Genomic DNA, 23,817 nt, shown 5'->3' with positions numbered 1-23,817 from the left:
ATCGCGCGCACGCGGGGGGCAAAGAAGAAACGAGCTCGCTGCGCTCTCGAGCAGCACATTGGGACCATTACAACAAGTCACGTCGCGGCTCGCGCATTCCTCCCGTGCGTGCGAGTTTCGTACCTCGGCTCAACTTTTCCCCATCGAGCCAGCGTCGCTTTTAATCCTCGTTTAGTCGCCGCCGTCGCTCGTCGCCGTCTTCATGCTCTCGCAAAGTGCGTCCCCTCCATGTTGACTACGCTCGCGCAGCCGCGAGCACGGTCGCCGGCGCCGCGCTGAAACTCCGAAGCGCGAGGGGACCCGGGCAGGGGACGTCGAACTCGCACGCCCGTCTCCCAGACGCTGGCTGGTAGCAGCTAGCGTTAGCGCGGCTAACTGGCTGCTTTAACCCCGAGTCGCAGCCCGAAGTTCCGCCAGATTATTAACCGCTGCGCGGCCGTGAGCGGCGCGCATCCGACGGGAAGACGGCCGAGACGCCGAGGGCTGCCGCTGACGGGGCCGGGCGCGCGCACCAACACGCAGAAAGCTCAATCACACCTACGGTGGATGATGAGAATTATCCCTCCTTCACAAGGACCCACATAGATGGCCATTACTTTTGTTATGCACCGCCCCTCCTCAGGACCTCTACGGGGGAAAAGGGATTCCCCCCCAGCTCCTCCGGTAACCAATCACAGGTGGGCTTGGCGCTTCTCCCGAGTTGTGGTTGGTGACATTTCCGTCCAGGCCCGCTTTGCTTGGCCGGCTCCGGTGCTCATAACCGGGAGGGCCGCCCCCCTCAAACAGGGGTGTGTCGTGACGTCAAAGGTAACGAAGAGGTAAACAACTTTGACCGCGTGAGGTTTAAAGCGACATGGTTTCTGCGTGTGATCCCCGAATCGGCGGAGAGACGGCGCGCGGGGGATTACCGTGCTAACCTTGGGCGCGAGGCGGCGTCGCGCGACGCGGACGTCGTGTGGTCGCGGCCGCGCTGGCTCGCGCGGCGGAGGGTCTTTGTTTTGCGGGCGCAGCCCTGCGTATAAGTTGCACGCGAATAATCTACAACGCGATCAGCGCCGTCGATGACACGCAGTCGCAATAACAACACAACATAATAGATGTGCATTTACTCGCATTTCCTGCCGCGTTACTCCTTGGACCGTTTGCAAACGTGTGCCGTGAGGCGTGCGTAGCGGAGGGGTGTGTCTACTCTGCAGTACGGTGGTAGGCTGGGAACCAATGCCGCCGCATGGTGATGTTGCCATACATTTGCAATGCATGAGAGGAGGCCGAGTATGCTCAAAAGTGGACGGCGACGCCATTGCGCCGCGCGATCGCAACGGGCGAGTGTTTTTTTCGCATCACCATTTACTCTGCTCTTCTACGAAACGACCTCATTTTGCGGCCGCTCGCGTAGACGCCGCGTGTTCGTTCCATGCGCACGTAGCAGGTCTGGTATGTGGCGCTAGGGCCAGCGGAAGGGGCCTGGGTGAAGGTCAGGGGCGTGTCCATAATGTAAACACAGTAAAGACGACAAATACCGAGGGGAGAGGGAAAGAGAGACGGGGAGGGCCTCATCCGCTCCCATGTGTTCTAGTTGTGAACTCCCACTGCACGCGGGCTGAAAAGGATGAGCTGCACAGACTGCAAAGTGAATTCACACCGTGACTTTGCCAGTTATGAGATACAAACACAGATAAGAGCTGATAAGATAACACATGTTTGATATTTAAGTTTTGCAAGAAATCACTGGAATCAGCAGCGCATTAAGGGGCTTCAAACGCTATTGGTCGATAGAGCAAATGACAGTGAGCACCACAAACGTGGAGGCGGCGGCCATTGTTTATCAGCGCCAACCTTTTTCACAAACTTCAAGAGCTGTGAATCTGCGCCGTCCCTGCTTTTAATAAATGCGCCGGTATTGTGCCGCACTGATCTAACCGATAGAACCATGGAGCTACTGGACGTTATTCACTGCCGTGCTTTCCAAACCCTCGGCCAGCGCTGCCTTGTCTCCAAAGTGACATGAACGCTCGCAACAAACATTCCCCAAATATTCCGCTGCATTCCACGTCAGACCGTTTCTACATGTCGTAGCCGCCATGTGGCTAAAGAGAACAGGCCACGCGAGCAATTGGGGCCGTAGCATAAAACCCATGTGTGGAGGCGCACCAGCTGCAAACTTATTTGTGCTAGTTTTGCATTATGCCTCACCCCCCCCCCCCCTCGCATTTAAAGCAAAGCAGCACCCAAGCAGTGTGTCATAATCTTATTAACTGTTGATTCATGTCGAGTAACAGGTAGTAAAGTGTGTGGGTGTTAGGTCCATGCTCACGGAGAGTTGATCCTTGTCCTGTGGCTTGGGTGCTTTCCAAGTCTGGCACCAGCGCTGGATCGAGCCGTCCACTAACAGGATTTGTTTGGCTCCACAGCACCCATGTCAGACATGTATTCTGGCCGAGCCATTTTGTGTCCTCAGATGCTCCGGCCCTTCACGGCGAGCTGGCGTGCACTTTGGAAAGTAGCACAGTGGAAATCATAAATCAGAAGCACTTGACCCACTAAAATTATGGGAATTAGTATTTGTGGCAGTTGTGCAGGAACATAAATAACCCGAATAGAGAGCTCGTACTGAGAAAGCTGTGGTCCTAAGAGCGGCCTGCTGTGCTGCACGCACGCACGCACACACGCACACACACACACACACACTATGCAATGTATATCTGACAGACATACACATGTTACATCTGCAATAAAGTAGCTGCAGATGCGGAGTATGCATGTGGTTCATTGTGTTAACAAAATGTTAATGTACAGTTTTTTTCAGAAGACAGTAAAATACTCTGAGGACAATTACTGAGCACGTCGTGCACGCGTCCTGAGGATTCCAGTTCAAACCAACCAGCTCGCGTCGCGTCCGGAGCCGCTGTGAACGCAGCCCTCGCGCGCTGCAACCCACTCAGGCACCTGACAGCACGTCTGGCCACATTGTGAAAGCATGTGCCGATCAGCTGGCAGATGGACACGCTCGCTGTGTGCGCGCTCCATTTTGCGTCGGCGCAGCACGAGGCTACGTGCGTTCCGTTGTTCGCTGCATCGCCGGACAGCGGTGCAGCCTCTGTGGTGAAATACGGTCTCAGTTTCTAACTTGTGAGGATGCCGGCGCATTGAACTCACGCCGCCGTAACATTGACATACGTAACTGCACCGCATTTGTTTTTATTCCCTCCACATTGAAGCTCAGCACCGAGCCGGAGCAGCTGAACTGTAGAGTTTGCTGACAGATCGCTGCTTATGAAGACGGGCACTTCCTCCGTTTTTTTTCACTTCTTCACTGCAGACAGCCAAGACTGCGTGCTGATCCCGTGCCAGTACTCTCTGATCACACATTAGTGTGCGGCACAGCCACAGACACATTTGCTTTGTGAATCACACCAGATTCATCAACAAAACAGCTCACTGAGTTTTCATCAAGGAGGGAAAGTACAATTATTTTTTACTGTGCAAATTATAAAGGTCTGTATTAGTATAGTGGTATATTTGTTTTTGTGTAAGACAGTTACACACATTATATATTATTTACATTTTAATATAAATTCATACAAACAAAGCAGCTAGACCCTTTAATCTAATGCCAGGACAAATAATTCAAGGAGATGATTATGGATGTTGAGAAGTAGCAAAGCGAAGGAACCACCCTCAAGCTCATCAATATGCCTCGAGGACGGGGAGTCAGCACTTTTAAGTTTCATTGGCTCGGCAATACGGAGCAATGTTAACATTCAGCATGGCTCCACTGATCCTAACAATGTTCCAGGGCTGCATCGCGCGTATATGAAGCAGCTGCGTCACCGTGTGGTGTCCAGTCGTCCTGTCACCCTGGACTAGAAGGCTGTGCAGCAGGCGACGTAAGCAGCCGCTCCCCGCGTGCACAAAATATGCAATATGTAATTGTACAGCACAACTGACTAATCTTTTATTGACAGACTGAGAAATCATAAACTTCACGCAATACAACTTTCCTCCGGAGACTACGGAGAAGACACGGGTCATTAAACGCCCTCTGGCTCCATCTTCTGGGGAGACGAGGGACAACACGACCTCCCACGACGGCGTTCTCAACTCTCAACTCAACTGTATGTTTAAAGCACATTAAACATAGTTGGCCAAAGTGCTGCACACGGGCAAAACCATCAACGAGCTATTTAGTTAAAAGGAGCAAACACACAAAATAAATGTAAAACAAGGTAAATAAAAAAACGACGACACGTACGTGTTTGTTTACTACACCGGAGCCCAGTTTGGACAGAAGAAGGCGATCATGAACACGTAAATGGCTGATAGCACATCTATATTACATACACTTATAATTGTATTCATACTTGTTTATTTGCAACAAATAATTTTACCTGTGATGTAATTCGACCTTTATTTTGAAAACAGGGCTTTTATTTTGTACGCTGAAGCGTACAACTAGAGGTTAGCTAGCAGTAGCACTAATGTTGGCTATAAATGACGCTTCACCAAACCACGTTGGTTTTTCATCGGATAATTTAATTACAGCATGTCAGATAATGGTGATCTTCTATGCATAGATGTAGACTGTGTAATGTTCGTAAGAGTGCTTGACTTGACGCTGGTGTGTCTCAACGCATAGGCTACAGCGACTTACATTAGCCCATCGGAGTAAGCTAGGTTAGCTGTATTTAGCTAACTAGTATTGCCGACACGGGTACGTGGCAATAGTTTAGTGTTTATCAAATGTAATAGTGTGACAAAAAACAGATACATAAAAAACACACATGACAACTACTTAAATACAATAATACAGTAGTATTGCGTAAACGATAAATTCTGTAGTGTGGGTTTCATACGTATGCCCGGTCCCATGGTGTAATGGTTAGCACTCTGGACTTTGAATCCAGCGATCCGAGTTCAAATCTCGGTGGGACCTCGTCCTTTTACGTTCTAAAACGTTACACGTTACGTGTTCCTCCTTTTATATTTTTTAAATAAATCAAGTACAAACGCAAAGTGTGTGTCATATGTAAAATCAATTATTTATAAATTCATTTACATTTCGCTACTATTTGCAATTAAAATAATTGCAATTAAAATATTTGAAAATTAAGCATTTGTTCATCAATAATATATAAAGCAATATATTTAGCATCTGACTATAAATCATGAAGCATACACTTATTTTTGGTGTGATTTTTTTATTGAAATGTCAAATGACATATTTCATTCTTTCCTATCCACCTCAAAGACCAAAATATATTACTTCTTTTTCCATTATGAAAAATAATAATATGTTGAAGTTGTCTAAATATTGTCTCAGTTTATAGAAAACATACTAATTACAAACAAACAAGTAGTAACAAAACATTAACCTTTAAAATAGTTTTAAACAAAAATGAAGTCTTTGGCTTCAAGTGGAAGAGAGTTAACTTAAGGTGTTGCCAGAAATATGATTGGTATTGGTAAATAATATTAATAGCTGAGTGATAGTTAAATAGAGTGTTAGTGTAAAGAAAATCATATATTAATCAAATATCTACACTGGCTGTATTTGTAGATGAGAACTACATGATAGTTTTAGTTGCATATGGCTTTTTATCATTTGTAGCTGTACAAAATTTGGAAATATTCACCTCCAGTCCATCATGTTTTAACACGACAAATATACTTTTAACAGATAGTTTACAAATATAACCACACAGTTATAATGTAGCCAAACACAGTATCTCATATTGTATAACATTGTGCTAAAGAGATTGTCACAAGTTTGTTTTACATCATGTGAACACAAACATGAAAACAAGTGTCGCAAATGAAATAAAAAACGTTTCTTTGGCAGACTTTATTAATGTAAGGTCAGTTGTCGGCTGAACATACGTCCCTCTTACTGTTTGCTATATAAACAAACATATGATATATTTTTCCTAGAAACCATTGTATGTTTTATATAAACAGTCATACGAGGCCACCTGCACAAGTGCAAGTTTCACACGCCTCTTGAAGCCTCAGTCATAGAAACAGGTTTTCCAGAACTCCACTGATCCGGAGCTTGAAGATGTCTTGAATTCTCATCTGCGTAACTGTGGTCCCAGCATCACTTTGTTGATAAAATTGACAATTGCCACTGCTGGCTGATCGGGGTCCATCTCTGCAAACAGGTGACACACGTTCTCTGTAGCACTGCCCGTCCGCCGGGCCACAAAGCCGAACACCCTGCATTAATTAGATCAGAGTGTCAAAACACCTCCGGAGCAAATTATATTTTTTAATGTGACATAACAGAAATGTGACTGAGAAATCAGAGGAACAAATCTGATTGTGATTAACTGCCATGCAAATTAGCACAATGTACCAGTAGGTACCATCATTCAGCAAGAAAAACACAGTGGCAAGCACTTACTTGCTTGACGTGCTATCTGAATTAGTCCACCTGAAGCACAGGTACACAGACACAAAAGGTAGGAAGACATGAATAACAGATGTTTATTCAGGGCTCAGAGTCAAAAGCAGTCAAGCAAATCACAAAGAGAACGTCTTTATATACGAGCCAATGCAGGTTATTTTTTGCAGTAAGCACCCGGATTACTGCTTTGACTGAAAGATGTTCAAGCACCAATAGTTTTCAAGGCCCTGGACCCACCTCTGGTCCTGGGGGTCAAGACTGCTGAAGGTGACAGTGTTGATTGGGTAGTGTCTCCTGAAAAACAGCCTGTGGGAACACAAACAGTCTTATGTCTCGTTTGTGCTTGGCATTAGCTTTGCTGTGTCGGGTTGATTGTTTTATATGCTGAACATTATAGGTTTGATGGGTTTAGGACATCGAGAATACCTTCGTTTGCTGTCGGTTAAGGTGATGCCTTGGCACGACACCTTAAAGTGGACAACGGCTGTCACTGGGCGTGGGTTCAGAGCTAAGGTACACTTGGTCGCCCTGGAAACGGCCTCTGGCCCCGTCAAGGACTCGGTTTCCACGGAGTTCAGGTAAAGCACATTGCAGGCTGGTTCATCCCAGGGGAGAGAAATAATGGATTCAAATAACTGCGTGCTTATGTGGACTGGGGATTGAGCAGTCTCTACTGGCCAAAAGTACGAGTTGCAGCTGTTATGCTGCCAGTGAGACAGCTAAAGGCCAAACGAGCCCGTGTGCTACCTGCTCCCTGCTTGAGAAGGTCTGCTGCTGTGCTGGTGTGCGTGGCACTCGGAGTCTCCTGAAGCTCCCCGATCAAATCTGAAACATCATGCAGTTAGTTAACGGCTGTTTAATAACCTACCGATTAACTATTTATTTATTTATTTGCCAATAAAATATGTACTGTAGCTTATTTCTCTACGTGGACATTTCATTGGGGGGAAAATGTGTTGTATGTGAAAATAGTGATGGTTGTACCTTTTTCTGGGATGCGGAGGGCACATGGCAGAGAGATGGGAGTAATTGAATGCTGGTACACCAGCGCGGACAAGCTTCCTGTGATAGACAGTTCATAGAGAAACAAAGTTCCTTGAAATGTCTGCATTCAACCCTAGAGCTGCACTTGGATTCAGGGTCTAGTAATAATTATTGATCAGTATCTAACATTTCAACATTTTTAGAACAGATTTGTGTCAGCAGCTTTTAGCCTACGCTCAGCTCAACGTGCAACCGTCACAAACACTGCCCAGCACAATGTTTGATGAGCAGTTAGTGACTGAGGCCGTTTCATACCCCAGCTACAAATAATGGACGTCACTTTTTAGTAGCTGTGTCTCATATGTAACTGACCAAAGTAGGACTCATTCTGACAGCCTTTGATCTTCACCCCTCGCGGCCCGGTCTCGATCAGGAAGTGTCTCACCAGCTGTTCCAGAGGATCCCCTGGGGAAAAACAAGAGGAGTGAAGAGGAGGGAGGTACCTGATAAATAAAGCAGACTCACGCTGCTGCATGAGCAAACACTCTGCCCACCAAAGCAAATCAGAGCTATATATCACCGCTACTTTGTATTAAACCTGTGCATCTGGTGTGTGTTTTTTCATTTTATGCATGAACAGACTGAATCATAAAACCTCACCATTTCCTGTATCATCAGCATTTTCAGGACAAGCATTTAATTCTCAAGGATGAATAAGGAGAACAGATGCGGCGGCTTATTGTTTAAAGTGTTTTAAGAGCTTCAATTTGACGCCAGCGTCAAAACAGTGTTATACGACATTAGCTTCCATCGGGTTCATTTTTAGAACTGTTTCCTGCTGTTGTTACCTTTGCTGCCGGTGACGTTAGCGTTAGCAGGAGGCGTGGCCACCTTGAGGGCCAGACCGTAGGCCCCCTGGAAGGAGTTACTGTCTCTGATGAGGAAGGTTCCTGCATCCTTGTCCTTCAACACAGCTATGGCTGCAGCAGAACAGCAAGAGCAACGTCGCTCACTCATCCGTATTCAGACAAAGACGTTTGTGGCATTTTGTGCTAGTAATAAATACAGACCCTGGTCTCTGGAGATGCCTGGTTTGTACCAGTACTTGGAGCTGTCTTGCACAAACTTGGCGTTCACCCTGATGTCGGTGTCCTCCCTGCAGCCGGACTGCATGAAGCCTCGCTGATGCTCCGCCGCCGCTGGGGAGAAGGTGACGTGGTGCGCGGGGGACGGCGCCGCGGAGCCTCTGAGCAGGGAGTTGTGAGCGTTGAGGGATCCGGCTGCGGAGGAGAGTCGCTTCTTCTCGGGGAGCGGCGGCTGGACGGCGGGGATGGTGACGGCGGTGTAGCCGGTGTACGGGACATGCGGCACGCTCAGCAGCGAGTAGTAGTACGACGACAGGGGGAAGGTGGGCGTGTGGTATCCTTCCGGCACCGGTGATGGAGGCTTGTTGTCGGCCGAGCTGTCCCTGTCTGGAGTCAACCTGAGCCCCGCGGCGTCGGCGGCCGGTTGTGGAGGGGACCGCAGAGGGGAGCCCAGAGGAGAGTTTGGGGAAGTGGAGGACGGGCTGGAAGCGAGACTGGCGGGAGGGATCATATAGTCACTGCTCTTGGACGAGGTACCGCTGGGAAGAGCCGAGCCGTTGAGCTGCACTTGGACGGGGGGGATGATGACGGCAGCGTAGTTGGAAACGCGCGGCTGACTGGAGCCGACCTTGGCTGCTGCAGTCGAACCGTCAGGACTCGAGGCCCGTGGAGGCTCAGCTGGCGCTTGTGTTGAGTTTGCGTTTCTGTGGACGCCGTGGGTTTGGGTTTCTGGGACCGTTTGGTGCGTTTGGCTTTGAGGTGGGCTTTCAGCCGTTACACTGTGGACACAGATACACAACGCAGCAATGTTATGGGTGTATGTTCTTGTGTTCGGTGCCGGTGAAGCGTGGCTCACCTGTCTTCTGTGTGTGTGGGACTGCTGCTTCCGATGAGCGTGTAGTCAGGATCGGAGTCCAGCCCCGCGGTGCTGGACTGGCCAACAGAGTCCGATTTAGCCTCCGAGCCCTCTGATATGCTGTCCTCCATCTTAGTTTGGGTCTTTTCCACTTTGTCAAGCAGGATGAAAATCGATTTTTAGCAAAGCACCTATTATCTTATGAGAAAGTGTCCATACTGGGCCCATACTCACCTTCAGCGTGTGGGCGTTCCCCTGATCTGGTGGGCGTCTCGGGCGCCCTGCCTCTCCCAGGAGACGGGCTACCCGCCGGCAGCGGTGAGGCCGATCCAGAGTGATACCCCGAGGCGTAGCCGCGGCTCTCGTGGCTCTCGGCGGGGGACGACTGGTACGGGGAGCAGGGGCAGGAGTGGCGCGGCTGGAGGGGCGTGTGGTAGCCGCTGCTGGCGCCGTCGCGCACGTCCACCAGCGAGTGGGGGCTCGGGAAGCTGTGCTTGGCCAGGGCAAACCGGGCTTGTTCGTGGCCCGGACCCGGGTCCAGAGAGGAGTGGCAGACCAGCAACGCCGGCATGGCTGATTTGCAGCGCCACAAGTCCGCCTCTCGTGGCAGCTCCCACGGACTCTCCCACAGCGGAGCGGCGGTCGCTGGTCGCTGGACCCCGGCTCCCTGGGTCCAATGTGGCGCCTCCGATTGGTCCGCGTGGACGTGGTGGAATGTGCGTGCCGAAGCCACTTGGTGCTCCCGCTTGCTGGAGCAGTCCCGGCAGGGGCAACCGGCGGATGCCGACGGAGAAGCAAAGAACAGCTCCCGGTAGGGGCTCGAGGGCAGGGATTGGTGGGAGAGCGGAGGAGGCGGGCTGTGGCTGGAATAATGGAAGAGGGGGCACTCGTCCCGGCTGCAGAGCCGACTGGAGGCCGGAAGCGTGTGGCTGTGGGGGTGCGCGTGTTCTGGAGTAGAGTAAGGGTGGCAGGGTCGGTGGACACACGGCGGGGGTACCGGTGGGAGAGGGCGTTCCCATGGCAACTCTGGTAAAGGATGGGAGCTGTGGCGATGGCAGAGGTCCATGTGAGTTGAATGAGGCGGAGGAGAGACGGATTTGGACGGCAACGCAGGCAGCGTTTGACTCTTTGGGTGATTCTTGGCGCTGTTGCAGCGTCCGAGGCAGTGGCCGTTGGAGAGGCAGGACTCCCTCTCTCGCTCCCATCCCACATCGACCCCCGCTCGACCGCAGCGGGAGCACTCCCGCCTCACGCCGCCCGGACTGGACGGGCCTCCGTCGTCCAAAATCGCCGTCTCCCGATCCTTCTCTCGCCCCCTCGCTTTCTCTCTCGCTCCGTCGTCCACGTCGTCTCTCCTCGACGGAGAGTCAGCGCCACGCCTCGCGGGCGAGTTTCTGGATGAGGGGGTGTTTTCCGGACGTTCAGACGGTCCCGAGGAGTCGAAGGCGTAGGTGAGAGAGTGAGCCTTGCTCAAGGGCTGGGGCTTCACCGTGGGGCTGCTGGTGAGGCAGCCGTCGGGCGATGCGGCGGAGGCGGTGGATCCTGGCCCGCGCCGCTTCCTCACCTGCGCGTACAGGCTGCCGTCCAGAGGACCCCTCGTGTGACAGATGTCTGAAGAACAGGGGGCAAGGTTTCATTTAACGCTACACGTAGAGTTCATGTTGAATCTGTAAGGCGGGTGTGAGTCTTACTCTCCATGCTGTCTTGGTGATGCAGGTTGAAGTTTTCATAAGAGTCCCATCTGACCACTGGGTCCGATGTGTTGTAGTCCACTCTGACGGCGGCATCATTCTTGCTGTATTCCTGACCTTAGACAGCAGATATTTTAACGTGAGACTTAAGAAATGCAAAAAAAAAGAGGGTAAAATGAGAAATGCTACAAATGATGCTGTGACTGACAGATCTTGTTCACCTTTCATTTTTTCCGGTCCGCTGGAGAAGATAAACTCGACTGTGGCGTCGGGAGGGAACCTGTCATCTGCAGACAGACGAGGAATAAAGGCAGTGACTAAAAATATCCCGAGCGTAACAACAGAGAGCGACAAAAACATTTACAAGAAAGTGTGATCGCTGGAACGGAAAAACCAAAGGATATAAATATATAAAGGCACTTGCTTTTCACTCATCATGATGAAAATTAATAGGAACGACAGCACAGAAAATGGCCTAACAGTGTGTAACGACTGCACGGTGAGAAGTCTTTTTTTTACTTTGGCGCATGGGTCTGGGTAATATTATTTATACTATGCATGCATGCATCAGTGTGCAGCACTTAGAGCAGCTGTCAGGAGTCGGCTGCTTACTGAGATAAGTACAAGCATTTCAGCTTCATGGAAATAGACGCTGTCACAAGCTATTTGTCTCAGAAAGGACACAAACGCCACCACGGACCCATGAATCAGCAGCAGAATATGGAAGCGGCGGGTTCTACTACTCTTATGAACCAATGCATGGGGCTGCGTTCGTACCGGTGCAGGCCTGGTCCAGTTCGGTTTTGCCGAGCCACAGCTGGGCTCCGTGAACGGTGCAGGTGTGGAACTGGACTCTGAAGACCACCTCCCTTTCTGGCGTCCTGCTGCGCCGGTGGTAGCACTTTATCTGCGCGCGACACACAGACAGCGAGGCTCATTTCACCACCATCACCAAAAACATTGATATGTTGGATCAATTTAGCCACTGACGGAGAGACAGGAGCGCGTTGTTGCTGCTGTGGCAACTGTAGATAAATAAAGCACCTACGTATTTATCTAGGTTGCTATGGGCTTTGAATGTTTTTACCCTCTGGAAGAGACGAAGCACAGTAATTAAGCCTTCATGTCTACAGTCCAAAGAGGATTTGTAGCTTAAGTGGTTTAAAAATAATCAAGAGCTTTTTAAAAGCAAAGTTATCAAAGTGTATAAAAGTCAGTGGAGCTTTAGAGCAGTAAGTGGAAATAGATATGGATTATACTCCAGCATTTGGTCATTAAAACAACTGAGGTATTGCAGACGTGCACAAGATCTGACTTGAAGCAAGGTTGCCAGTTCACTAGTCTATTCCTCACCATGATGTCCCCCTTTAATAATAGCGCAGGCTCCATAGTCACGCACAGCTTCCTCGCTCTGGAGCTCTGGGGATCACTGGACACACAGACAGGACAAGAGCTGAAGACGCACACGAAACCAGTCAAAACACGTTTCAGTCGGACAAAACGATGGCCAGCGGCGCCGGCCTTAACGTAAGCAGCGACCAGCCGACGCCTAAACACAGACAGCGGCCTGAACAGGCAACATCTGCCGGAGGGCGGCGCACCGGAAAGACGTCCGCCCACGAGAGGAAGGACTTACTAGACGCCCGAAGTGTAGACCAGCTGCAGAGACTGGTAGATTTTCAGGAACGGGCAGAAGCCTGCAAACACACAGCAGCGATTAAAAGGAGGACACTGCTCAGAATCACGATTTGGGGCTATTTTAGAAACACTGCTTCATGCGGACGGACCTCCTCCAGCCTGGAAGTGTGGCAGCGACGGAATGAGGATCTGGTGAAGGAAGAGAGGGCTGCTGTTCATTTTGATGGTGCCTGACAGTAAACCACCAAAGTAGTAGATGTACCTGACGGGGAGAGGTGGGGAAATGGTGTTAGGACGTATTAGAAGCACAGAATAAGCAGCGGAGGAGTGCATCACACCTGTTCTGAGAGGGCTGTAGGGAAGACGAGACCTTGTCCTCACAGAACTTCCTCATGGCCAGTGTGGTGAGAGCCTGGTCTGCTCTGTGGACACAACCACCAAACCCTTCAGTCCAGTCTTATATGCAGTAGCAGAGCCGCGTAACAACCGTATTAAAGGCAGGTTACCCAGCTGATATCTTGCTGTAGTGCATGTAGGCGGCCATGATGACCCCCGTCTTCCCTTTGTTTCCCTGTCACACCAACGAGATGAGACTCAAACACGACAAAACGTGGGTCTTAAGCGTGGATCTTGGATCCGGGCTGCACGCACCTTGCAGTGGAGCACCACCACGTTGTTGGGGTCAGAGGTCAGCCACGTCTCCATGGCCTTGCAAATAGCACAGATTCTGTCCAGGGGCGGAGCGTGCAGGTCGGGCCAGCCGTAGTCCTGCACCTGAACCACGCAGCCATTATTATTAAGCATGATGCACAGAGGCCATGTGTTAGCTTGTGTATTTGTATGAACACACACCTCTGGATTAAGTCTGGTGATGTCATGCCTCTTCTCTGATAAATTTAGAAGCTAGGAAGCCAGAGCACATAAGACTGTTAAGAAGTTATTCAATACGCGTCTGTTGATATTTACACTTTTTCGAATTTTTTTCTATCGGACCAGAAATTTGTCTTGGTGCTTGGATTTCAGCATGGACGCCACTTCCTGTATGTTTCTGCGGTACCGCTGCTCCTCCAGCTCTGGCAGGAAGAAGACGGAGATGATCCTCTCCGTGACGTAGGTGAGGTCGAAGTCGTAGTGTCGCTCCATCACGTGCTCCATCACTCGCTCCACACTTTTACTCCTGCACAGTGCAAGGATGCAGCAGAGACTGCAGTCAGGCCTTCAGCCGCCATTTTGCATATCAAATATCAGATTGATTCGTGTGGATGTGTGACTTGCGGCACCTTGGGATGGAGCCGCTCTTCTTCGGGCATGTAGATCTGGTGGAACTGTGCTGAAGAACAAACAGAGAGGAGCGACAGGGTGATGCAAAGATCACGGTTTCACATAATCCAGGACGTTTCATACAAACTTACAGGGTCTGACGTCGAGGTGCAGGTGGGAGTCGCCTGAAAGAAAAACAACACACACATGGTTTCCATCACGGCAACCGCATAGAGGAGCACACGGCGTGAAGCAGCACGTGCCAAGTCATGTGTGGGGCTTAATGCTCTTGGTCATCCTCCAGCAGTGCAGATGAAGGGACGGAGGGGAGGGAGGAGAGTTCACCCGTCTTCTGTCATCTGCAGCAGCTGGTTTGAAGACGAGGCTGTCAGCAGAGATTTGGCTTTTTCCACGTGACGAGCTAGCGACGCATAGTGGAACTCAAATACACGTTCGCTGGTGCACAGGCACAAGCGCGGGCTCGTAGAGAGGAACCATAAGAAGAACCCGATGATGTGTGATGTCTGGCTAATGTGCGCTGTGCTGACCGGGCAGTTGAATAAGCAGAAAGGAAAACCGTATAGTGAGAGGTAATCAATAAAAATGACTGATGGTGTCTATTTACTGGCTGAGAGCAGAGAGACATTCCTCATGTGGCGCACAGGCCGTGTGTTCCACCAGTGACACGCGTACGCAGAGGGAGACGGAGGCTGATGCTCAGCTCCGCTCACAGACTTTCCTTTTGAGACGTTTGATACCGATATGACAGTTCATCCGGGAGCGCTGAGCTACGGAGTAACCTTTCTGATAGTGATGGAGTAACGGCTGGCGCACATTACAGCAGCAAAGTATTAGTGTCATGAAGGAACAATGTACGCGCTCAGAGTGTAAATCCTGACAGGTGACACCTTGTCGACCTCTGACCTTTGAACGATCCCCAGCAAAGATTGACAGCTGAGCAACAACAACAACAACAACAACAACAACTGCAATCCTGCACAGATACCATCTAAAACGACTGGATTGTAGATAATGCTGTAAGAGCGAGCAGCTGATTCCCTCTGCGGGTCAAGGCAGATGTGCCCTGACCCAGAGTATTGTATTTTATTTCTGTCAACACGTTGGTTGTCCAAGTCAAACAACCCCAGGGAGGAATGAGTAAAAGTGATGGGAAAATGCTAGATGCTATATTTGGCTCCTGCACAGCAAACTATGCAGCTGCTGAAATCACAAAGTGATGCTGTCATTACTGAGAACCAGCATGCAGTATTTCTCATTGTTAATGCTTATTATTTACTTTTCTGAGCAGCTCGTCTGCTCTTTTCATCTCCCGGACCGTCCGTCGTGAACCAGCGAACAACAGAAAACCTACAGGAGCAGATAAAACGCCACAGGGAAGAAGTCTTCCCTTAATAATAGCGGTTAAGTGGATAAAGAGGAAGCGTCCAGGAAGGAATAGTAACACACAACACCCTCACACGTGCACACGAAGGACACGCAGGGACGGGGCTGGAGGCGCAGGGCGCTGACGTGCAGCGCGCAGGCAGCCGAGTCAACAGGAAGCAATTTCCAGCAGGATGTCAGCGCTGGTCAACGCTGGTTCACACATCCAAACAGAAACACATGCACAGCGTGCATCACGTGTCTCTTCCAGCCCCGCGGTCTTCATTAATGCATGCGCACTGTACGCCGGAGCCACCGGGAGCACAGCCATCTGGTACAGTTTGCCTCGTTCACGAGCAGGCTTTTACTGAGGTGCCAATGACTGCACTCAGCGCCACCAACCAATCCCCCCCCCCACCCCCCACCCCCAGGCCCGACGGGCTGCTGTGGACCGGACGCCTGCTCCTGGTCAGGTCGCATCAAGCAGAGGTAGCGAGGGGCTTGGGAAGAAGATGGAGCATAGACTGAGACCAGTCACACAAACAAAACCAAAGGAATCAGCTGGAGCCCAGGAGGACGTGATCGATAATCCCACGCGCAACAATATGAAACGTCGTCTCCGCTCCTCCGGGAAGAGTTCATCCGGAGGAGAGGCTGAGTCGGATGCGGAGAAACGGGAGATGCTGTGAATACGAGACTCAGGCACTGGGTTGCCTTTAGGAGGAGCGAGGAATTCTGACTGTCAACTCTGAGCTGACGTCACACTGTGGCTGAGAGGGAGAGGTGACTAAACGTTCCCATTAGCGAGAGGAAAATCTAAATAACTGAGGCAGTTTCCACAGTCGCACAAAAAGAGACACTGTGGGTGGAGTCCAAAGAGAGCGAACGCAGCACAGAGACCGAGTACAGATTTCATCCGTGTGTGCGACCCCCCCAACACACACACACACGCACACACACACGCACACACACACGCACACACACACACCCCATGGGCCTGTCACCCCCCCTGCTCCCGCTCTCCTGGTTCATCAGACGTTCTCTGAGTGCCTGGGGACAGGATGAGCACCATCATCCCTGCCGTGAGATACAAGTATGCGCTTTCCCTGAGTACACAGCACCAGGTGACAGAGGACACCTCAATGTGGGCGAGAGACGAGAGGCGGGGGCACGATCGTGGGCTTAGATCAAAGGTCGCTGTGGAAGGAGTTGAAAGAATGGAAGGTTTTAGAAAAAAAGAAATTAGAAAGAGAGAGATACAAATTGATACTGTGAGAGACAGAGAGAGAGAGAGAGAGAGAGAGAGAGAGAGGGAGAGAGAGAGAGGGATCGCTCAACAGCTGCTTGATCCTCAAAGTAGAGCTCTTTCATGGAGCTATTTAAATGATGCTCCTTATTTTAGATATCATCGTTCACAAGGGCCATTTTGTTTATTTGTCCATCTGTCAACCCACAAATCCACTCGCCTCTCCTGAAGCAGCAGCACTGACAGCTCCATGTGCGTGTGTCATGTGGCCGCATCCAGCCTGCAGACGCACGTTCATGCTCGGCGCCTGGAACTGGGCCCATCAACGTCTGACGCCCACATTCGATGCCCTGTCGACCCACAGTAGGTGTGTCTTCTTCCCAACGAGCCACCAAGACTCATATCGTCATCACATTGCTCTCAAAACCACCTGGCGATGGAGAAGCTACAGATCCACACAACATCTGGGCAGCGGTTGAAAAACCCAAGCAAAGCAGCAGGAAGTGCTCCCTGCAACTCAGCACCTCTGGCTCTAATTAGGTCAACTGGACAAACCCGGCATATTACACAAAGCCGCAGTCCTAGCGGCATCGCTAGCAGCTACGTGAGGCCGACATCAAACGCTAGCGGAACAGCTGGCGCGTACGAGCGAGTAGCCATCTGTGTGTCACTATGCAACAGTAAGATGTGAGCACAGCTGACTGGGTCTACGTGTCTCTGTCAGGTGGCCTTTGGTGAGAGTTATATGGTTCAAACAGAGCTGTCACACACGTGCACGGCAGCATATAGAACAGGAAGATGACACGCAAGGAGCAGCTCATTAAAGAATTAATCTGATTCCGTCTCTATAATTAAAATTTAAAATCAGTGTTGTTGTTTTTTTTGTAGGTCACAGCAGGAGTCTGCACTTGCAAATTTTCTGCACTTGCCTCAATCACAGTGAATGAAATCCTTTTTCTGGGCAAGCCAGAGCTACTGGCTACAGCTTTAATGGGATAACACGCGCAAATCGCATGCTACGTTATCACAGACAACCCTGGGAAGAGAAGAGTCAACCAAAAGAAAACTGCATGCGGCGCCGGGGAAGTTCAGTGAAGCCTGCGGTGCATGCGTGGGAATGAACGAAACCTGGAGCGTCGCGGCGAATACGGAGCGGAGAGCGTTTTTACCTTTTGAACAAGCAGCTCCTGTCTCTCCCTCTGCCTCTGAGCGCTTCTGTCTGCTGAGTGTGGTTCACCGCCTCCCTCGCTCGCCCCCTCTCTCTCCCCTACAAACTCTGCTTGTTCTCGCGTCGGTTTCCTCCTCTCCCTCCCTCCCTCGCTCGCTCTCTCTCTCTCTCCCTCACACACACACACACACACACACACACACACACACACACACACACACACACACACACACACACACACACACACACACACACACACACACACGCGCGCGCTTTGCCTGCAGCGTTTGCATCATAGCTCCCCTCCGTCACTCTGCCTGCATCCCGAGCACAAAGACAGTAAACCATGTCATTGGCGGCAGCGCTTTCCCTCTCACATGCACTTACACACACGTCGACACTGTAGCGGGCAGCAATGTCACAGGGCGACCGGAGGCCTCTTCAGTGGCCGCGAGGTTGAGAGACGCAGAGCGGAAGTGGCAGCGGGTCAACGAAGGGCAGATGCGAGGCAGACAGACAGAGAGGAAATCCACAAATGATGCAAAATGATAGAAGCAGCCTCAGAAACCATGATAGGACCTCAATTATTAGAATAAACTCTAAATGCTGATGGTGAACGTGAGGAAATGGAAGCTGTGTGCTAATATGAGAGTTGCACAGACTTGAATCAGGCCGATGAGGGATGGCGTGACACCAGCCTTTATTTATGAATAAGGCCACATGGGGCTGATGGCACTCAGCCTCCCTCTCCAGCTGCCTCTCACCTATTTGCGTCCCCCCGCGATCGCTGACTACCAGGCATCCGCGGCACTCCTGTCATTCGCTATATTTACCCACGCCGACCGTCTCGATTCGGATGGATCAGCGTCCCGTGTGACCGCGTCCGCGCTCGTCCGCGGCGCCCGCCTCCCCCGCTGCCGCCGAGGCTTGTTTTTGGCTATCGCCGTGGTGACCGGAGCGACAGCATGACAAAAATAATAATCCTCTTTGAATAGATGCCGCTAAGGCCCAACAGCTGGTAGTGCCCAGTCAGACACTGTTTCAGTGTGTGTGTGTGTGTGTGTGTGTGTGTGTGTGTGTGTGTGTGTGCGTGCGTGCGTGCGTGCGTGCGTGCGTGCGTGCGTGCGTGCGTGTGTGTGTGTGTGTGTGTGTGTGTGTGTGAGAGAGGGGTGGGGGGGGGGCACCCCCACCTCTGCTGCTGTAAATCCAACTGGATTTGAGCTGACCTGAAGAACTGGGCAATAATGGAGATGAATCCATCTGCGTGACAGTGAAACTGGACGTGTTAGTGGGGGTTGGTGAGTGGGGGGTCTGCTGTGCTTTTGGACGAACAACAGCACAGTAACAGCAAGGTCATGAGCACAGGGACATCCGCTGCCCACTGGTTGGACGTGAGCTGAGAGATTCACCTACAAGCTGCGAACGTGGCCTCTAACGGTGGAAGCAACCACTGAATGGCATTAGCATCATCGGACTGAGCTACTGGCAGCTGGCGCTGGTAGTTTCTCGCTACGTGGACGCGTACTTCAGACTGGGCGGGTCCGGTTGCCCCGGGCGACGCGTGTAGCTCCACAAACAGCCGTATTGCCGGTACGAGCACGGGGACACGCGTGAGCGTTCCTCCGCGTTTGCTGAGCCGCAGAGGCGATGACCTCTGACCCCTGGCTGCGCGTGGGGACCGCATGACAAGAGGGCGACTGCAGCCGGCGCCGGTGTACGTTACACTTTGATACACACAAATGACTCCAGTCACAACGCGTTGACGCTCACTCTGAGCTTCGCTGGTGATCGAGGACTCTGAGGAGCTCCTGCCACTGTGTGTGTCATGTTACCACAGCGCTGAGCGTCTCATAGCAGCCGAGCAGTCTGCAGCCACTGAACCTGCGACCCGCTCTCATCGCATTAGAACCCGTGACACGTGGGGGGAGGGGGGCGTGATTCCGAGCTCACCTTGGCTTCGCAGGTCTTGTGCGCTGCAGCCTTGCGCTCTGCAAACAGAGAGGAACGGGTTTCACTCAGGCAGGTTCTAGGTGTCAGCGGGCGGGTTCTGCTCCCTCTGATGGGCCGCTGCTGCTGCCCGACCGGAGCGGGACGCGGACTCACCTCTGCAGGACGCCCCGGGGCTGTCGCCGAGCCGCCTCCCCTTGGAGCGCCTATCCGCCAGCTGCAGACACACAGAGGAGCGGCTCCACGGTCATTGGTTCAGATTCACCAGGCTGCTCAGCGCTGGACATCAACCGTGTCTGCTGTGTTTTAAGACTGTTTTATCTCACGCTCGTCCTTATTCCGTCCCGATCGGCCTTCTTTAATGTGCTGCAGGGTCACGAGGAAGCTTTTGTTTTAGTAGCGCCAGTCATTGGCTGTTTCTCTCCTTCATCAAATAAAAATAGTTCAGATGAATTCTATAATAATAGAACAAACATTGTAAATGTCTAATATTATGATAGAATTATTAATTCTGAGCTTTTATGGCAGCTGTGTAAACATCTGGAGCATCTGTGGGTGAAGCAAAGGTAAATCCACTACTGAGTTCATGCAGACGTGTAAATAAGACGACACCACATTTGAGGCTCAGTGACCGGGCTCACGCTGCTGCGGATGCGCCTGCGAATGAAGGTCTGAGGCATCAACGCTGCCTGTGAATCCTTTTCCTGCATTCAAAGCATTACGTAACGGTCCCAGTCACACAAGCAGAGCTGTGTTTATATACGTTTCCAGACCGCCTCCTCCCGGAGCCTCCTGACGGCGCGTCGAGGAGGAGGCGGCGTCTGGAAACCACACCTGCACACACTGCTGTTCCTTTTTCTTGGACCCGGCTCCATGGAACAACATTTCTTTACTCAGCCATTTTGACGCTTTTTCCCCCCAGACTGTGATTTTCCAACAGTAGCAGCATTGACGTGAGGCGTGGAGGGCGAAGGTCTGATCCGGAGGCACTTTCACAAACACTGAGCGACACCAGACCTGGAGCCGAGCGCGTTCGCCAACCTCCGCGTGTTACAAGGCGGCGGCGGCGTTTCCCACGAGGACTGGACGCACGCTGAATCATTTATGGATTCAAATGTGTAATTAATATTGTATGCAGCCCTAACAGCTCCTACCAGCGGAATTTGTGACTTGCTTCATTAAGTTATTGCATTTTTCATCACCCTTCAACCTAATTTAAGGACGTGCAGCTTGTTTTTGCAAGTACAGGTTCATTAAACAGCAAAGAATGTGGTACAAGTTCATAACCAAGGAGTCAACAGCAGTTTGGGAACACATGATTATCGTTACGAGACACTATGGGATGAGAACAGGGGAGCTGCTGAGTAAATAAGTAGGAACCAGAGCGTACAGTAGTTAGTGATGCTGTGATTCAAAGATGAGAAAACAAAGAATTATCACTTTTTTGCTTTGACTCTCGAAGTGTAATTGCTGCAAATTACACACGCAGCTGGTTCTCAGTCCTTTGTTGACACTGGACCAGATCCACTCATCTGGGTGACAGTTCCAAACACACAGGCTGAGTCGAGGGCACCACTCAGTGGTCAAACAGCATCACCGCAGCAGCTTCAATAGTAAGAAAGAGAGATCAATCTAGACCAAAACCTGGAAATAGTTCAAGCTCAGACAGGATGTTGGTTACAGATGATATTTCTGTCATGTGTTTCCATCACAAATGGCCAAATGTCTATGAAACACATTCATTATGGAGCCTAACTTTACATGCGCTTCCCCACTCTGCGTTCTGTACATCAGTGAGTAGGACGTGTGCAACATAATACAGTCCCATCGCATGCCTAATAACACATAGTTTTACTGTGTAGTAAATGCTACTGTAGTAAATGGCAGACAAACGTCAATATTATATATATATATATATACGCCAAAAGACAGGACTGGACACCTGCATCAGACTGTACAAGTGGAAGATGCTGTTTCCACCACTTTAAGTGTCTTCGATATCAGAGCTGTGGTTAAGTGGACACTGAGTCTCCAAAGGCTCCGTGTTGTAGTATTTCATAGCAGTATTAAAGACCCCACCCTATCTGGATCATTGCCGGCAAAGCCTATGTCATTCTCCAGGCATCTCTGATCACTGCACAGAGCCTGAAGCGCATCCACAACCAACATGGAAATGAGGAGCGGGTCAGGGACAAAGGGAAGCATAATGGACGTCTTTATGGCTGCGGCTGCATGTGCTTTTCATTACTGCGAGAACGGCAGCAGGAGCATTTTTTGGGGGGGGTGGGGGGGGGGCTGTATGTGTATCGATAAAGGACATGTGGAAAAGGTTAGAAACGTTTAATTGTCTCAGGAAAGTGGACGAAAAAGGCAGGAATAGCGTGAAATATGAATGTCACACACACACACACACACACACACACACACACACACACACACACACACACACAGGGTCCTGGAGAGGAAGAGACGGGAGCAGGTGGCAACCCAGGGGTCCGCTCCAGTTTGGGAGGGGTATTTATAACCTGCATTAGGCGCTGTCGCCTCTGAACGGCTCTGGAAAAAAGTGTGGGAACGAGTGTGTGCGTGTGTGTGAGAGAGAGACCAAGAACAATATGCAACTTAAAGAAAAAGCCCTGTAACGTTGCATGACACACTTCATTCCACCCATTCAGCTGGGACCATGTTATCATTGTTTGGCTCGGTCAGACGCATTAGAAGGTTTGGAACCACATGGAATCTGAGTAATGTTTTCTGCTCGGCACGGTCCGAATTTCACAACTAATCAGCGCTCACATCAGACAACTGTCCCAGCGTTTCGGCGAGTAAACGCACACAGGACAGGTCCGGTCCGTCCGTTAAAAGTCTCTGCCCTGCTCCTCTGACACACAACGTGCCACAGTGTGATTTATCCCGACATGTGAGAACACACACAGACTCGTTCGCGTCCTGTAAAGCTCAACTGATGGACTTTTTTTATTTTAAACCCTGTGAATGTCCAGTGGAGGCTTTATGTGTGTGGCAGCGTGGCCTGCTCCTAAATCCATGCTCCTAAATAGAGGCAGACAGGCAGTCGGAACGGACAGTAACATACACCACTTCCTCTTGACCTTTGACCCCCAAAGGACCCGATTAGGTCAGGCCCCTTGTTGACTTTATCCCCATCGCTCTCATCGTGAGATACTTTTCCCGTGTGACATTGTTGGGGCTCATATGAACCTTGGCAGTAAAAATGGGCCCTGCGTCGGGTGCAGATCTGAAAGGGAACTGCGGCGCACATGTTTATCTGCTGGTATGCGAGCTGGAGTCCCACTCGCACACAACTGCAGCGAGGACACACTGTAAATGAGGCCGGACCTCTTCGGAGCCCAGGCAACGGTCTAATGTGGAAACTTAGCTGCAGTAGTTTGGATTCCTTCGAGCGCATTAGAAAGTCGATTGGAAAGGCTCAACGACCGTCAGTAAGATTTTCAAACAAGATCTCATTCAAATGAAACCCAAACGAGCACGTTCCTGCTGCTCTGTGTGGAACACTCACCGCGGCCAGTTGGAGGATTTCAGGATGCACCGCGGGCTCCGCCCTCGCGGGGGTCCCCCCCGGGTCAGTGCCGAGCCCCTGTTTCTCGGTGCCGTGGGCGCTGGCGCTGTGAATGCAGCCCATGCTTCCAGCTTCTCTCCCACGAGCGGCGCCTGCGCCTCCTCTCGCCGTCCTCTCAGCGCTTCATGTTCGGAGAGGAACCTCTCGTCGCTGCGGCCGCTGATGTCTCCGTCCCCGACGTGGTCCTTCTTCCCCAGCGACTCCTCACACCTCTGCCCCTCTCCCTGACAGTCTCCCCAGAAGACCCCCCCCCCTCCCTTCCTCTCCGGTCCAAGAGGTGTCACTAAGAACAGCCCCTGCACTCTTTCTCCCCTCTTCTCTTACACTTCTAACTGTGAAAGCATGCACACACGCGGCGTCACCCTCTCTGCACTTCCCCCCTTTTCCACTTGCCAAATCCTTCTTCTCTTCAGCCTCCACCGACCCTCCAACGTGTCACAGACCCTCCAGTCTTCTCCCCTCGCTCACTCCATCGGGCTCTTCTTGATGACTCTCCATCGGGGAGAAGGGGGCAGCTGTTTTGGCTTGTTGATGTCAGGCCCTTCCCCTTTCCTTTGG

At 51.0% G+C, this 23,817-nt stretch overlaps 2 protein-coding genes, 1 long non-coding RNA gene and 1 other non-coding gene across 14 annotated transcripts in view; 2 read left to right on the top strand and 2 right to left on the bottom strand.

Moving 5' to 3' along the window:
- Nucleotides 1-2,334, bottom strand: part of LOC114855551 (vitamin D3 receptor B) — a 23,630-nt gene extending 21,296 nt beyond the window's left edge. The window contains exon 1 of one of the 6 annotated variants that reach the window (XM_055508937.1): nt 2,315-2,334. Coding sequence is in view for 1 of the 6 variants with exons in the window: in XM_029150792.3 (XP_029006625.1) it covers nt 1,110-1,115 (6 nt within the window). In the remaining 5 variants the exon portion in view is untranslated. Of the gene's footprint in view, nt 1-123; nt 666-917; nt 1,029-1,109; nt 1,162-2,314 lie in introns of those variants that run through there. The other 5 variants (XM_029150792.3, XM_029150795.3, XM_029150794.3 and 2 more) reach the window with 5 other exon arrangements.
- Nucleotides 1,023-5,590, top strand: LOC114855552 (uncharacterized). The gene is made up of 2 exons (XR_003785946.3): nt 1,023-3,887; nt 3,966-5,590. It is a non-coding gene; the product is annotated as an uncharacterized LOC114855552 (long non-coding RNA).
- trnaq-uug (transfer RNA glutamine (anticodon UUG)) lies at nt 4,862-4,933 on the top strand. The gene has a single exon. It is a non-coding gene; the product is annotated as a tRNA-Gln (tRNA).
- On the bottom strand, nt 5,225-23,817 carry LOC114856006 (tensin-2-like). 6 transcript variants are annotated; one of them, XM_029151573.3, is made up of 27 exons: nt 23,200-23,816; nt 19,818-19,878; nt 19,665-19,702; nt 14,070-14,102; nt 13,938-13,987; nt 13,651-13,834; nt 13,510-13,560; nt 13,309-13,431; nt 13,164-13,228; nt 12,996-13,079; nt 12,807-12,919; nt 12,656-12,716; nt 12,373-12,448; nt 11,797-11,926; nt 11,241-11,306; nt 11,020-11,136; nt 9,563-10,939; nt 9,329-9,479; nt 8,458-9,251; nt 8,236-8,367; nt 7,760-7,852; nt 7,388-7,465; nt 7,151-7,228; nt 6,830-6,998; nt 6,641-6,709; nt 6,401-6,430; nt 5,226-6,213 (listed from the first exon to the last, which is right to left on the bottom strand). In XM_029151573.3, the coding sequence occupies exons 1-27, from the start codon at nt 23,320-23,322 to the stop codon at nt 6,069-6,071; spliced, it is 4,491 nt and encodes a 1,496-aa protein (XP_029007406.1). In that variant the 5' UTR covers nt 23,323-23,816; the 3' UTR covers nt 5,226-6,068. The 6 variants fall into 6 exon arrangements, with proteins under 6 accessions (XP_029007407.1, XP_029007406.1, XP_029007408.1 ...); XM_029151574.3 differs by lacking the exon at nt 6,401-6,430 and having other exon boundaries at nt 5,225-6,213; nt 23,200-23,817; XM_029151575.3 differs by lacking the exon at nt 14,070-14,102.

The sequence above is a fragment of the Betta splendens genome, chromosome 5 (genome assembly GCF_900634795.4).
Source record: "Betta splendens chromosome 5, fBetSpl5.4, whole genome shotgun sequence".
Classification (NCBI taxonomy): Eukaryota; Metazoa; Chordata; class Actinopteri; order Anabantiformes; family Osphronemidae; genus Betta; species Betta splendens.
This window is presented reverse-complemented; position numbering and strand designations above follow the sequence as displayed.